Source organism: Geotrypetes seraphini, chromosome 6, assembly GCF_902459505.1.
Source record: "Geotrypetes seraphini chromosome 6, aGeoSer1.1, whole genome shotgun sequence".
Classification (NCBI taxonomy): domain Eukaryota; kingdom Metazoa; phylum Chordata; class Amphibia; order Gymnophiona; family Dermophiidae; genus Geotrypetes; species Geotrypetes seraphini.
In genome coordinates, this window is record NC_047089.1 from 199,346,275 (window position 1) to 199,363,289 (window position 17,015).

Here is a 17,015-nt window from a genome sequence, read left to right on the forward strand (position 1 = left end):
TGAAGGGGCATAGGATAAAGGTGAAAAAGTATATACTCGGGAGTAGGAAACTCTTTTTTATGCAAACGGGGAGTAGATTCAAGAAAGCCTGTGACAAGCACATGGGATCTTTAAGGAAGAGGAAGAGTCAATATGGATGGGCAGCCTGAATGGGCTACATGGTAGAGAATGACACGGTGACAAAATTCATCACCGTCCCTGTCCCCGCAGATAACCGCGGGAAACCATCTTCATGTCATTCTTTAAGGAGAGAGGGAAGAATCAGAGTATGAATGGCCACAACCACTGACCCGCAAGCTTTGCTTTGAAGAATGCTGGTGTAGAAGGACTGAGGTTGAAATAGACACTAGAAAATGACATGGGATTATTTCCTGCGGTTATCTGCGGGGACGGGAACGGTGATGAATTTTGTCACCGTGTCATTCTCTACTACATGGTCTTTATTTGCCATCGTTTTCTCTGCTTCCATGTTTCTTTGTGCAAATTCACATGCAAACTGCTTAATATGCTTTAATAAAATGTCTCCTAAGGTGATTTGATCCATGAAGGGATGCAGGAGTAAAAACCAAAACAAAATTAATAATGTCTTTGATGAAACAAGATTATGAAAAATACAGACAATGTAGCCAGTGCAGTATTAGGTTGCAGGACTCATTGCGACAGGATATAGGGGCAGAAAGAAAAAAAAACAGAAGACTATAACTGAGTTCAAAGAGTCATTTAGCTTAATTTATGAAAAATAGATGGTCAAAAGCAGTGCCTTGATTTCAGTGAATTCGTAAACCATAACTGCAAAAACTGGAAGATGTGACAGATAATAAATAACTGCACAAAAGACAGGAAAACTCAACCCCATGCAAAGCAGAGCAAAACAAAAAACAAGTGGGGAAGGGACTGTACACATCAACCTTTAGACCAATTATAATTTATTGAAAATAATCACAAAAACATATTTTATATGTAAAACACCACACCTTATTGTCACATTTCTTCTATAGAGTACTCCCCTGAAATTTGCGGAGGTTCCGTTCCAGGAATTTTGAAAAACAGTGAATGTGGTTTTTCACCTGTCAAAAGGCAGGGGAGGCAAGAGAGGGCAGCTGGAGTGCCGGCAGGTGAAGAAAATCACTCGCAGTCTGATCCGACCGCCTCTTCCTGTAATAAAGTCGGGCTACACCAATCAGGAGCTGCTTTGACATGCAGCTCCTGATTAGTGTAGCCTGACTTTACTACAGGAAAAGGCAGTCGGAGCAGACCACGAATGAGCGAATCTGGGAATGAGCAAGTCTGCAATTCGCGAACTGCAAATTCGCAGGAGAACACTGTACTTCTTCTTAGCGCCCACTGCTTACCTTGGTAGAGATAAGTTGTTGGGCATGATCAGTGGCATAGTAAGGGGGGCAGGGGGCCAGACCACCCCAGGCGCCGTCTTGGTGGAGGTGCCGGAACCCATCCTCCTCTCTACCCCCCTCCCACACACGCCTTTCCACCACCCCCTTCCACGCATATGTGCCCCTTCCCTTCCATGTACCTCTTTCATTTTCCTAGCGAGAGCAGCATCATGAACTTACTGCCCGCACTGGTGTCGGTTCTCTCTCTTTGACGTCACTTCCGGGTCCCGCGCCTAAGAAGTAACATCAGCGGGAGAGCCAACATGGGCAGCAAGTTTGTGATGCTGCTTACACCGGGAAAATTAAAGAGGTATAGGGGAAGGGAAGGGGCATGTATGCGCAGCATGGGAGGGCAGGAAGGAGCAGGGGGAGGCATGATGACGCTATTGGGCATGATGATCCAGTTTGATAGTTGATAGTTCTTTTGTTCTTAGCATTACCAGTTCTGTCACTCTACCATAATCAAAGCTGTACTGTATACTCCTTTCATTCCCCTTCAACAATATAGTGATGTCAAATGTGGTGTGCTATACTGCACTGGCGGTTCCGATACGCTCCGTATATATGCTTCTACGGTGTCCTTCAGCAACTGCAAAGCTGTAATCGAAACTGATCCGGAAAATTTGGGGATGGTGGAAAATGGAACAAAATGTGGAAGTGGAAAGGTGAGATCCCTAAATATTTGCAAGGTTTACTGCCTTACAAACCCTACCAATAGTTAACCAGGTGTTTCCTATGGATGGTTTAGTCATCCAGGAATTATATAAAGAATACAATGCTGATTGATATCCTTAGAAATTGACTTCCTCAATACAAACAACAAACCAGGATATATAATTCAAAGAATAGAGAGAGAAAAAGTTGTCCAAACCACAAAATATATATTAATATTTCTCATATATTGTATAAATAATTTCAAAAAAACTTTATCAATACAAAAACATTTCACTTTTCACATATGCTCAGAGACATGGAGCTCTATGGAGACAAGCTCCGACGTGGAGCTCACCCTCCAATCATTGCAAATGACTTATGCGTTTTATGTTTTATATTTTCTATATGCAGGAAATTCCCCTCTTCAACATTATAGCATAGTCAAGCGATGTACATAGATAATATATTATAATAATAATAATAACTTTATTTTTTATATACTGGAATACCACAAACAGTTCAAAGCGGTTTACAGAGGAAGAGATTGTATACAGACAGCGATATTACAGAAAACTTTTGAAATTACATTAGCATGTTTAGTTTAATCAAATTTGTCTGGAAGTGTTTTAGAAACACATCAAGGTAGAAGTGGGGACAGAGAAATTTATCAAAGATTGACTTCCTAAAAGTTTGATAAGAAAGTGCGTTTGAAATAAAGTATTCCATTTGCCTGCTTAGAATGATAATGTTCATTCAAGGAATCTCTTGTAGATATAGCCCTTCATGTTTGCTTTCCACTTGTCAAAAAATGACACCCACCCCCCCCCCCCCACCGAATCATTTTTTGACAAGTGGAAAGCATCTTTTGAGATAAGTGGAAAACACCCATATATATCTACATATATATCTCAGCTATGCTATAACATTGTAGAGGGGAATTTCATGCATATAGAAAATATAAAACATAAAATGCAGAAGTCATATGCAATGTTTGGAGGGTGAGCTCCACGTTGGAGCTTGTCTTCATAGAGCTCCATGTCTCTGAGCATATGTGAAAAGTGAAATGTTTTTGTATTGATAAAGTTTTTTTGAAATTATTTATACAATATATGAGAAATATTAATATATATTTTGTGGGTTAGAAATTTACACTGCAAGAATAGGTTTATAATGTATCACATTTTCTTATGGTGAACAATATATTTGTAGCATTAGATGTAACTCAGGTTCAAATCCAGATCTACTCATATTTACCACAATCAGTTCCATCTCCATATTTACTATGGGGGCATCTTTGATGTAGCAACTACTCTCCACCATCTTTCCCAATGTTTTATTATTCTTGTACCAATTTGGCCATTTTAATCCCATCTAATTATTAGTATCAGTGATCTAGCTTGTCCTAGCTTTTTATGTTTAACCTAGTGTATCCACAGCACCATGTTAGATGGTGTTAGTAATTGTGATGTACCTTCTTATTGCATATTCATACCATTGTATCTTTCTTTTAATAATTGTGTTTAACCCCTCAGTTAAGATGGTCTAGGACACTGCATAGACTATGCCTGAGATAGTTGGACAACTCGGGTGTACACTTATTTATTGTTTGGGACCTGAGCGGGGACTAGGATCTCCCTAGGAGGCCAAGCAAGCTATGCACCAGATATCACACAATAAGGAGATTACACCATTTCTTTGCTATAAACCAGAACCTTTACTGTGCTTCAATTGATGAGGATACAGCTTCAAAACTCTCAAATCACATGGCCAACTATAAGCAATAGCTTTCTCATCTCTTCCAATCAAGCACAAAGATTACAAACAATTCCTCCTTATTCTTCTTGTTAATCATACCAACTCATAAGATTGATGAGAATTTGACTTGGTTTGCACAAATCACTTTCCTGGTAAGATCAAGCAGATGTTAACTGTTATCAAGATTTAATCAGCTGGTATACACAGGCTCCTGGGCATCTAGGTGACAGACCCTGTGGCTCTGCAGTGATGATGTTATCGGATGTTAAGAAGATTCTCCTCCTGCCTGCTAATGTTGAAATTTACAGAATTTGCCTGGATGACACAACAAGTACCCTGAATAAATCCTCTCCTCTGGGTGGACTAATCAGGGTCCCCATATCTCCCCACTAAATCAAGCAAGCAACAAGATTTTGGGTCTATTACTTGTCCCTTGATCCTTGAATCCTTGCACCTTTAGCAAGTGCCTTTAGTACCAACTCATGGGAGTATAGCTGCTTATTCTGCATTTTTGAGAGATTTACATTGGCTTCCATACTATTGACAGAGGCTGCACCATGCAACCACAAATTAACAAAACAATACAGAAATCTTTCGCAGTTATGAGAAACCTTAGACAAGTCTGAAAATTCTTCGAAAAAACACAATTTCAGCTCCTAGTACAATCTCTAATCCTAAGTATCCTAGACTATTGTAACATCATCTACCTCCCCTGCCCTGCAATAATGATTAAACAACTACAGACAATTCAGAATACAGCTCTGAGACTCGTCTATTCATTGAAAAAACATGATCACATTACTGAGGCATTCATCAAATCATCATTGGCTTCCAATCCAGGAAAGAATACAATTTAAATTCTACTGTATACTATTTAAAACTATAAATGGAGACAGCCCAACCTACCTAAACGACCGCCTCATCCAAACCACCTCTACCAGGCATAGAAAAACACACACCCCATTCACTTACCCCCCAATCAAAGAAGTAAAAAGGAAAAAACTATACAACGGACTACTGGCCACTCAGGCAGCGAAGATAGACAACCAAGTCTCCAACCTATTGACAACAACCCCAGACTACAAGATGTTCAGAAAGGAAATAAAAACTATACTCTTCAAGAAATCCCTTAATAAAGCTTAATACCATGATAAAGCTTAACCCCCCTCTTACCATCCCCTCCCTAACCCCAGATCCTACTTTTCCCTCTCTTGGAAACCTTCTCTGATCTAACATTGTAACCCTTCTTCCATAACTCTTTTTGTAATCCGCTTTGAACCGAAAGGTAATGGCGGAATAGAAATCTGTAATGTAATACAGGGCCTGATAAATTTTAACTTTCTGACTATGATTCATAATTTTTGAAGGGCCTGCTCCATTACAGTATATTTGTATTCAATCGTTTCATCCAAAAAATAACTTTAAGATCTATACAAGATATTATCCTTTCTTACACAATGTGCAGCCTCAAATCAACTTGTAATATACACCTGGCAGAATTCTGCATAAAGAATTTGAAAATTCTGCACACAGTATGTCAAAATTCTCCTATCCTGACACCTGAAATTCCTTCCTGACTTTTCCTTTCACAGGTTCCAGCCTCCTCAGTTCTCTATCTCATTCCAACTGCAATTTTGTCTCCCTCTAAATCCCACCCCTCTCTCACATGCAGCCTGAATCCTCTCATTGGTCCCTATAGTCTAGCATCTCTCTTTCTCCCTCTCTCCACTGACTAAGAATCTATTACCTTCCCACCCCCCTTCCTGGTCTTTGTCATTCTCTCTCTACCATCCCCCACCTCCACTTGTGGGTCCAACATTCATGTAACCACTAGGCTACTCCTTCTCATTGCCTCAATCTACCTATTTGCTTTCATCCATTACTTTTGTCCTCTTTCATGCCCTTAGTATGCTACCAGAACCTCAGAATGACCAGTACATCTCATTTTAATTGGTGCTTTTATAAATGAACAAAGACAAAGCTATGGAGAGAAAATCTGGAAATGTAAAAAAGATATAAAGTCTTCAGAGAATCACCTCCGGTGCTTTTCCACACTTTGTACAGGCAAAATCTTCATTCTGATCCATAATAATTCAGATGGTTTGTTTCACACAAGGTTAATAATCACATATTAATTGATTATTCTTGGGAACATATTGAAGGAGAAAATGTGTAAAAGTAATTGTGCTTGTTTCCTGGCTTATAGGTGTGCAACTTAGGTAAATGCATCGATATTGAAAGTGCTTACAGAGCAGGAAATTGTGCAGAAAAGTGCAAAGGACATGCGGTAAGACCTTTTTTTCTTGAGAGGTTTTAAAAGTTAATCTCGCCCCCCCCCCCTCCCCTTTACTAAGCTGTGGTAGAGGTTTCCACCGTGGCCTGGAGCATGTAGCACCCCGGCAATGGTAGAAACCTTTATCGTGGCTTAGTAAAGAGGGCCTAAGAGAGACACATGTGGAATGGATAGAAGGAAGTTGTCCTATGAAAAGTTATTAGTGTCCAGACAGATTTGATTACTCCAAGCAGGTGGCCAGTAAAATCACATATTTAAATTTTTGCCCTTTACTAACAATTAAATGAACCTAAAATTTAATGAAACATTATTTTCACTTGTTTTTCAAAACCCATTATTGAAAACTACGATTACAAAATCAACACTCTTCTAAGATCTTTTATTAAGGTATGCTAGTGTTTTTAGCTCACGCAGGACATTACCATGCGCTACGCAGCGAGAACTAATGCCAGCTCAATGCTGGCATTAGCGTCTAATGCATGTGGCAATGTAGCGCGTGCTATTCCGTGTGTTAATGCCCTAACGCAGCTTCGTAAAAGGAGCCCTAAGTGATCAATTTTAAAATAATAGCCATTTTGTAAGTTTATTTATTAATTATTCATTATAATTTATTTACACCTTTTATCACAGCCAAATTTATCACAGCCAAAAATTCTACCAATTAGTGTATGGCAAGAATGAGTCGACAATAGACATAACAGGAAAAATATTCAATTAATAATACATATTGTGGCATAGTATGCAATTTACAATGTCAACACAATACACATTAAAAGAGCTTAATAGCATAGAGGGGCATAATAATAATTAAAAAATCTAAGTCTGTTTTGGGCCTAGGGCGCTAGTTGTCCATTGCTCAAAGTCGGCAACGTCTAAAGTCCATTCTCAAAAAATGTGTCCAAAATATTTTTTTTTCCGAGAATCATCTATCTGTACATCTAGCTGTTTGATCGTCCAGACCACCAGGTCATTTATCTCATCCAAAAAATCGTCTAAGTCCTAAACGCCCAGAACAAGACCTTTTGGACGTGTGAGGGGCCAGCAAAGTGATGGACTGGCCACCCAGATATGGCACCAGAGTAGTGGAGCACCTTACAGGGCACTTCTATGAACTTCACAAAAAGAGTGCCACATAAACATCTCACCACAACTCCCTTTCATGTCATGGTGAGCCCCCTAAAACCCACTATACCTACCTGTCTACCAATAGCCTGTATGGCTGCAGAATGGGCACCTATATGGCAGTAGAATGGGGTTTGGTTTTTTACCATGAATGCAGTGGTTAGAGTGGCTTATGGGCCTGGGTCCTCCTCTCTATGGTTCACTGGCCCACCCCCAGACTACTTAAACCATCTCTGTGCAAGTCTACTAGGCTTTCCAATGCCAGGTGCTGATGTTCCGGAGGCAGGTATGTACATTTTTATTCCGATTTTTATGACAGTGTAAGGAGATCAGTGATCACTGGGGGAGTGTGTGTGGGGATTCTATACATTGTCCCTGCAGTGGTTATCTGGTCACTTTGGATACCTTCTGGGCCTAAGTCACAACATATAAGTTCCATCTAGGCAACCTCGTCAAACTTTTGATTAGCCCTGCAGGATAAGTCTAGGACGGCCCACTTGCCACCCACCTCCTGCCCTAACCACTCCTCCCAAAACGCCCCTTTGAGCTCTGGGTGTACAGTGGCATTCAGAGGCCTAAAAAGTCTCTGGAAATGTCTAAAAACCCGTTTTGATTATCGATACTTGAATGGCTTGTCTTTTAGGTCATCCAAGTGCCGATTTGGGTGGGTTTTTAGACATATTTCTGTTTCAATTATGAACCCCATAGGGTATAAGTGGAGTTGGAACATATAGACAGATAAGAGAAACAGGTGTTAGAAAATAAAGATGATTAACGCAATGAAATGTTTGCACATAGAGACAGAAAATGTGTAGGACAATGTTTTCAGCTACAGAAAGAGTGGCTAAGTAAGTCCTGCTACTGTATGTGCAGCCAGTGTTAGTCCTTGTGTATGTAACCAGCTAGTCAATTTTTCTTGGGAGAAGAGTAAAGATTCTACCTGCTTCTTGAAGTAGAGAGAGGTTTTGCTTAATGCAAGACTTTCTGGCAGTGCATTCTAGAATGTGAGGCCTACTTTGGAGAAGTTTTGTTAGGAGATGTCACAGTGCATGATTTTCCTTTGGAGTGGGTGTGGTTAGGGTTATTCTTTGGGAGGACCTTAGAAGGGTGTCAGGTCAAAAGCACGCCGGGACAATTGAGCGCAGCGCGGAGGTGTGCGCCGCAGAAAATTACTGTTTTTAGGGCTCCGACGGGAGGGCGTGGGGGGAACCCCCCCACTTTACTTAATAGAGATTGCGCCGCGTTGTGGGGGGTTTGGGGGGTTGTAACCCCCCACATTTTACTGAAAACTTCACTTTTTCCCTGTTTTTAGGGAAAAAGTTAAGTTTACAGTAAAATGTGGAGGGTTACAACCCCCCAAACCCCCCAAACCCCCCATAACACCGGCGCGATCTGTATTAAGTAAACTGTGGGGGCTACCCAACAAAACCCACCGTCGGAGCCCCTAAAAACTAATTTTCTTCGGCACGCGCCTCCGTCTTGCGCTCAGTTGTCGACGCGCGCCTTTGTCTTTCGCGGGGGTTGTCTATGAACCCCTTAGAAGCCCTGGAGATGCATAGAGGAAGATCCTCTTCAAGTACCATAACCCATTCCCTTTAAGGGCAATTCTCTAACTGAGTGCTTCCTGTTAGGCACTCCAATATGGGTTTCTTCCAGGTACTTGTGACCTAGATTGGCCACTGTAAAGACAAGAAACTAGGCAAGATGGACCATTGGTCTGAGCCAGTTTGTTGGGGCTGTAAATTAGGGGAGTTTGAGGTCAAGTCGGCTATTCAGTGAGACAGGATCCTTGTACTGCTTTCTCAGAGCTCTCCTAGCTACCTTCAGCACACTGCCATTTCTGGGATCACATCATTCTTACACCTCAAACTCCCCTAATTTCTAGCCCCAACATACAGGACTTTACATAGTTCTTTCCAAATCCTAAAAGAATGCACCCACTGCACAGGAGTAAACATCAAGACCTATCCTCCTTTGCACCATCTTAGCACACAAACAGAAGCAGAGACTCCAGACATTTCTTATAAAAATAGCCATTCTGGCTTAGACCAATGGTCTATCTTGCCCAGTTTCCTGTCTTTACAGTGCCCAATCCAGGTCACAAGTACCTGGCAGAAACCCAAATAGTAGCAACATTCAATGTTATCAATTCCAGGGCATGCAGGCCCGGATTCTCTAATCGGCGCTGTTGGCGGCCACCTTAAAAGTGGACGCCAATCACATGTTAATCATGTGAGGGCACCATTTAGAGAACCGCACCTCTGGCAAAGGAGGGCACTGAAAATTTAGGCCATGGTTTTCCAGACCTACATTTCTGACGCCTGCCTTTGATGTGAATCGCACTTTGTGGCACCTAATGTAACTTCCACTGTTAGCTGTAAATAATAATAATAATTTATTTCTTATATATCGCTATATTGTGAAGTTCGAAGCGGTTTACAATAAAGATATGTTTAGTCAGTACAGCGCCTATGGAAGCGTGATTCTGGTGCTGTTTTTATAGGCACCGGAAGTAGGGCTACCAGATGTCCGGATTTCCCTGGACATGCCTTCCTTTTCGAGGACATGTCCAAGGTCCGGACAGCTTTTCAAAGCCTGGCATTTTGTCTGGGTTTTGAAAAGTTTCCAGCTAGCAGCAATATCAGGACGGCATCTGCGCATTTGCAGATGCAACACGGTGACATTACGCACATGCGTGTGATGTCATCGTGTCACATCAGCGCTTGCGCAGATGCCCTCCTAACTAGTGACCCGGTTGATGGAGGGGGGGCTGGGGGAGGAACAGGGCTTGACTTGGGCCTGGGGGTGGGGTCATGGGTCCAGATTTTCATTCCCGAAAATCTGGTAACTAACTGGAAGGCGCCTTGAAAATAAGTTTAAAACATCATTTAAACAGCATTTTTCACTGACCTTGGACACCATATAGAGAATCCAGGCCACAGTGGCTTCCCTCATGTCTGTCTTAACAGCAGACTATGGACTTTTCCTCCAGGAACGTGTCCAAACCTTTTTTTAAACCCAGCTATGTTAACCACTGTCACCATATCCTCTGGCAACGAGTTCCAAAGCTTAACTATTCTTTGAGTGATAAAATATTTCTTCCTGTTCCTCACACTGGGATCCTACTACATATAAAAAGAATAAGGAAAGGGGGGAAAAGGTCATCTGAGACCTGATTTTCTGTGGGATAAAAGTTGGAAGACAACTGCTATAAATAGAAATGGTCTGATTATTAGAATTAGGGATACATTAGGGTTTTAAAAACAGGCAAATAGCATTGTCAACTGTACTGATAAAATTTATACATCCCCAGTGCTTGAGACAGAAAACTAACGAATAATGTTGATTTGTTAGGTGTGTGACCATGAATTGAAATGTCAATGTGAAGAAGGCTGGGCTCCACCAAACTGTGACAGTGCTTCCACAAAAAGTAAGTACAGAGTAGAGTATGACACGGTGACAAAATTCAGCACCGTTCCCGTCCCCACAGATAACCGCGGTAAACCATCTTCATGTCATTCTTTAAGGAGAGAGGGAAGAATCAGAGTATGAATGGCCACAACCACTGACCCGCAAGCTTTGCTTTGAAGAATGCTGGTGTAGAAGGACCGAGGTTGAAATAGACACTAGAAAATGACATGGGATTATTTCCCGCGGTTATCCGTGGGGACGGGAACGGTGATGAATTTTGTCACCGTGTCATTCTCTAGCAGAGTGATGTTTTCCCATGGTGGCAGAACAATTAGCATTTCACATGCATGAACTTAATGGCAGTGCATTGATTCCAGTTCTCTAATCTCTGGATTGGCTGAGGTTCAGTTGCCATGGAGACAGAGGTCACTAGGGATGGGGAGTCCCAATTATTGTACTCCTGCAACATCTAGTGGTCAGATTCAGGGTCCATGTTTGCAGTGTTCACAGTTAAAATATGCCTAATTGGACTCACAGCCAAAAAACTTCAGTGCAACAATTAGTTTAAACCAAGTTGGGTGGTGATATAAAAGAGGATTCAAATTTCCAGGGAATTAAAATAATGAATCACGGCTTTGGGAAATGTAGGCCAGAATTTTCAAGAGCTACATATTCGGAGTCTGCCTTTTATGGTAATCACACCTAAGGAGATGTTTTACGACACCTAATGCCACTTCTGCCGTTAGCCATGCCTACAGTGGCATTAGGCATCATAAAGCACCTCCATAGCAGTGATGACGGTGCCACTTTTTAGAGGCATCTTGAATTTTTTTTTTAAACCGCTTTTAAACAGCATTTTGTACATAGGTGCCAGTAGGGTGCCCACTGGCGCCTAAGTTAAGGTGCCATTTATAGAAAATAGGCCTTGATGTAATTACCTTTTCCTAAATCTTGAGTTAAGCTGTTGAATAAGTACACTGGGTGCACTACAAAACTTTTATCCTTCCAGATTATAGATTTTTGAAGAAATTTCCACATCTCTAGCAATAAGGTCCGACCACACTGCAAATGGTCATTAAAAAAAATGCTTCTCCCTTTCAAGAAATTAGGAAAACTCAGGGCTCCTATTATCAAGCCGCGCTAGTGGTTTAACGCGCGTAATAGTGCAGGTTAAACCGCCGGCCGTGCTAGCCGCTATCACCTGCCTTGAGCAGGCGGTAGTTTTTTGGCCAGCACAGGGGTTAGCGCGTGATTAAAAGTCGCGCACGCTAACCCCGCTAGCGCGGCTTGATCAAAGGAGCCCTCAGAATTTCACTAATATTTTTTTATTTTGTCCTTTTTCCTTGGTTAAATATACACCAATACTTTAGAACTCAGGGTAAATAATACACATATGCTTCTTATAAATATAACAAAATTCTGAGGGAGTAGAGCAATTCACAGACTTAAAAGCAGATTTGTAACAGTCCCTGCTCTGCTCTACTCCAAGGAAATTTGTTTTGCTCTCTGGTTAAATAGCTCATTTGGCCTCTTTGTCTTAGCTTGGTAGAAGTCAGTCAAAATGTCTGCAAACTCAAAGATAGAGAAGATACTAAGCCTCAAAACAAAACAGAACAAACAAAAGAGGCACTGGAGATGTCAGAACCAACCTGCACTTGCAAATGCTTTATTGACAGTTTGTACCAAAGTTCAATTTTGAATCCTTGAAGTGCTAAACAAATATAGTCCCAACTAGGATCCAAGTTTCGGCGACTCGGTTGCCTTCCTCAGGAAACAATTATAATAAGAACTTGTGAAGCGCTGCGATTGATGCGTATAAACGCGTTGGCATCTCTACTTCATGAAATAAGTGCTTCTTTCTTGAAGTAGAGACTCCAACGCGTTTATACGCATCAATCGCAGCGCTTCACAAGTTCTTATTATAATTGTTTCCTGAGGAAGGCAACGGAGTCGCCGAAACTTGGAGCCTAGTTGCGACTATATTTGTTTAGCACTTCAAGGATTCAAAATTGAACTTTGGTGCAAACTGTCAATAAAGCATTTGTATCTGCAGGTTGGTTCTGACATCTCCAGTGCCTCTTTTTGTTTGTTCTGCAAACTCAAAGATGACAGGTCCCATCATTAATTACCATGTGGTTATCACAGCAGCTGAAGTTTACCCTGTCTCTAGACATAAATTCTCTTCAAGGAAAGGTCCTAATTCCTCAAATAAGCCTTACAAATACTTTGCTACAATGAAAACCTCTAGGCCCTTTATGGATCTCAGGTCTACCGTACTTTTTTTTTTTTACTCAGGTCTTTCTGCAGCTCCTCTTCAGTTTTTTATTCTTACCGGATGAGATTATGATTTCAACCACATTTTAATACAAACCAAACCACTTCTGTGGCTGCTTTGTTTTCTTTCTACTTAAAATAATGTGCTTGCAGTGCCAGTTCATTTGTAAAGCTTAATCAATACTTTTTAGCAGACTAAATGCATTTACCAGCTTTTGAAAGCTAAAATCTCCCTCTTTTTTTTCCAGATATTGTTATCATTGTGGTTATTGCTTTGTTGGTTATCATAGTAACTGCTATTATTATTGGGTTGCTTATACGATACAAAAAGCTTCCACGGCCGCGGAAGCAATTTCATAGGTAAGACCTCTATTTTCACATTTCGAGTTCCTCATTGACCAACAGTGATTCAAAGCTACTTAGCATGTTTTTGTTACAACGAGTAATCAATGAACGGTTAGCAGCAATCTTTTTCATGTTCTACTACATTACATTACAATATATTTGTAGACCACAAAACCTTCCAGATCGATGCAGTTTACATAAGCAATTAACTACAAAACAGCAAATTACAGAATTTGTGACTTAATCATTAATTTCCCCAAAATCTTACTACCTCGGCTTTTGACTCAAACTCAAATATATTATGGTGTTTTAGGTACTTAATAGAAAATCAGCACTTTGAATAACAAAATACTTTGGTAGAATAGGGTATGGTTGTCAGACTGGGCTCATCTCCTCCTGTGTATTGCATGTGTGCTCATATAGGACTGTACCCTTTAAAAGGCCAGATATTTGGCAAAAGAATAAAACTGGAATTATTTGACTCCTAGGTGCCCAAGCTCTGATTTATCTTGCTTAGAAGCTACTGGATATGAGAGCTGTTTTGCCCAGTTGTCAAGATCGTAAAAGCTTGTGTCCTCCACAGAAGTCTTTAAAGTTACTAGTGAAAGCAACTAAAGGCAAAATGAAGGGTTGGTAATCCAACACTATTATGGGGGAAAAAAGCCACCAAATTTCATTAGCGGTCTCTATGTCCTGATCCCAGGTGATCTTCCATAGCACTGTGGGTTTCAATTGGTTGCTTCTCGCCATGAGTATTTCTGAAGTCCTGCACATCATGGAGTGATGAACAATTTTGTTCCAACTGTGGAAGATCTACTGCACGCTGTGTCAGGACAGGACTAAAGCTTGGAATATTCATAGCAGATTTTAAATAATATTTTTGTTTTCTTCAGCACTCAACCCACTTCTACTGTATCTGGCTTAAGCAACCCAACATTCGCAGTTCAGGAGCAGAGCAGAAAACAGAATCTTCCCGTTGAACACACCCCTGAGGTATGACTCATTCTGTATATATATATATATATTTTTTTTTTTTTTTTTTTTTAATTATTTTATTTTATTTTTTTAAATTTTCTAACTGGAAAATATGGGTACTAAAGGCTCCTTCTACTAAGGGGCGCTAGCGTTTTTAGCGCACACTAAAGATTAGCGTGAGCTAACCACACACTAAATGAAAAATATAAACGCAAGCTCTATGGAGGCATTGGCGTTTAGCACGTGCGGTATTGTAGCGCACACTATGCGTGCGCTAAAACCGCTAGCGCACCTTAGTAAAAGGAGTCCTAAAGAGTCATTTTTACAAGGAACCAACCAGTTTTAGGTGGCAAAAATGTTCATAAAAGCTAGTATTCTAGTCATTCATATGAATATATGGACACATTCACAAATAAATGACCATTTTCCATCCACAAATGTATCTATCTATTGTGGTCAATATAAACTTTGAGAGAATATAAACAATTTCCAAACCAACTCTTCATTTATAATAATTTTATAAGAACATAAGAGTTGCTATACTGGGACAAACTGAAGGTCCATCAAGCCCTATATCCCGTTTCCAAAAGTGGCCAACCCAGGTCATAAATACCTGGCAAGATCCCAGATTTTATGCTGCTTCACCTAGGAATAAGCAGCGGATTTAATAATGGCTTATGGACTTTTACTGTTAGGAAATTATGCAAATCTTTTTAAAACCCTGCTAAACTAACTGCTTTCACCATATTCTCTGGAAACGAATTCCAGAGTTTAATTATACATTGAGTGAAGAAATACTTTCTCCAGGTTGTTTTAAATTATAGAAAGGGCGTACAAGTTCCATTAGTATTTTAGAACAGGATCTGCCAATACAGAGCCTGTTCTAAACCACGCTGAAGAATGGAACTTTATATGCAATGGGAGAATCCATTTTAGAATCAAAAATGTTCATAGAATGATTCAAAATGTTGTGTGATCGTGGCACCGAGGTACCCAGGATGCACCCAAAAAGAGAGAGAAAAAGCCTCAGACTAATGTAGCAGTATAGAACCAAAAGGTACAAATCAAAACTGCTTTTGATACTTTCACTGGGAAAAAAACTCCCTCACAGAACAGCTCAGGTTTAGAAAAGGGCAAAGTCACCCTGAGGCATATTATATGTTATGCATCTTCGTATAATTTGAGAACCAAAAATGTCTAAAATATCAACAAAAAAAGAGCATAAATCATCTGCAAAAAACACACTGGGAACACCACAGTGAAGGAGACACTAAAAGACTTAACACGATTTGTGTTTTGGCCAAAGGCCTGCATCAGGAGTCTGAAGCATGACATTGAATGATGATGAACAACCTCAACTTGTTTGGTGTACAAATATAAATGTATCCAAAATGCATGAAATCTCACAACCAAAAAGAAAGGTAAAAGCAGTATGTAGAAACTACCGTATTTTCACGCTTATAACGCATATAACAAACCGTGCATAACCTTGTGCGTTATACACGTGAGTACGTTTTACAACTTTTTTTTTACATAGTTCCCCCCGATGTCCGATTCACCCCCCCCCCCCCGCAGGACCGCTCGCACCCCACCCCGAAGGACCGCTCGCACACACCCGCACCCCCACCCCGAAGGACCGCTCGCATGCACTCCCACCCGCACCCCCACCCTGAAGGACTGCTCGCACCCCCACAGCCTCCCGACCCCCCCCCCATCATGTAGAAGCTCCTACCGGTGTCCTGCTGCTTCCTCTTGGCGGTCGTCCCGGCCATTCTGTGAGCCCTGCGTCTGCGCTGCTTCCTCTTCCGGTGGTCCCGCCCTTTCTCTGACATCAGAGAAAGGGCGGGACCGCCGGAAGAGGAAGCAGCGCAGACGCAGGGCTCACAGAATGGCCGGGACGACCGCCAAGAGGAAGCAGCAGGACACCGGTAGGAGCTTCTACGTGATGGGGGGGGGGGTCGGGAGGCTGTGGGGGTGCGAGCGGTCCTTTAGGGTGGGGGTGCGGGTGCGGGTGGGAGTGCGTGCGAGCGGTCCTTCGGGGTGGGGGTGCGGGTGCGTGCGAGCGGTCCTTCGGGGTGGGGGTGCGAGCGGTCCTGCGGGGGGGGTGAATCGGACGTTGGGGGGGCATCAGGCTTTCAGGGTGGGAACAGGACTTCAAGGGGGAGAGGAGAGTCGGGGCGGGTGAGAGGAGAGTCGGGGCGGGCGAAAGGAGAGTCGGGCGGCGACGGGAGAGTCGGGGCAGCATGCGCGGTATACGGGTGTGCGCGGTATAAAAATTTTTTTTTACATATATTTCAGTTTTCCGCGCGCTATACCCATATGCGCGTTTTACACGGGTGCGCGTTATCTACGTGAAAATATGGTATACGGTGAATAGCCAAAACAATTAACAAGGCTACATAGAGGTGAATGCATACTTATATGTTAACTATTTTATAAATTTACATGTACATTTTTTCCAGGGCTATCAGAAAGCCTGGTATCCCTTCCAGTTTCACTTTTGAAGTAGGGGGTAAATATAAACTACTGGAGGATTAAGGGGACGACCCAGTGAGGGCACTGCTGAAGATCAGCATTTTTTTCCTGAAATCTAGACATACCAACTAGCTGATTTGAATCCCAACATCACTTTGTTTGGACATGGACAAATGGGGAATTCAGATTTAATTTTTTAGCCTTGCCCTTGTCCCACCCAAAAGATGCCCAGACCAGTCCCCTTGACTTATGCATATTTTTAAGTATATTCGAGGCTTTCAGATGATCAGTCCAATATCAGTATCTGGTATATATCTCTT

The 17,015-nt window shown here is 41.6% G+C and overlaps 1 protein-coding gene across 1 annotated transcript in view; it reads left to right on the forward strand.

Moving 5' to 3' along the window:
* Positions 1–17,015, forward strand: part of LOC117362637 (zinc metalloproteinase-disintegrin-like VLAIP-A) — a 173,284-nt gene that overhangs the window by 132,644 nt on the left and 23,625 nt on the right. Inside the window, exons 16-20 of the mRNA XM_033949347.1 lie at positions 1,900–2,056; positions 6,007–6,087; positions 10,570–10,645; positions 13,149–13,260; positions 14,139–14,238. Coding sequence (XP_033805238.1) covers positions 1,900–2,056; positions 6,007–6,087; positions 10,570–10,645; positions 13,149–13,260; positions 14,139–14,238 — 526 coding nt within the window. The remainder of the gene's footprint in view (positions 1–1,899; positions 2,057–6,006; positions 6,088–10,569; positions 10,646–13,148; positions 13,261–14,138; positions 14,239–17,015) is intronic.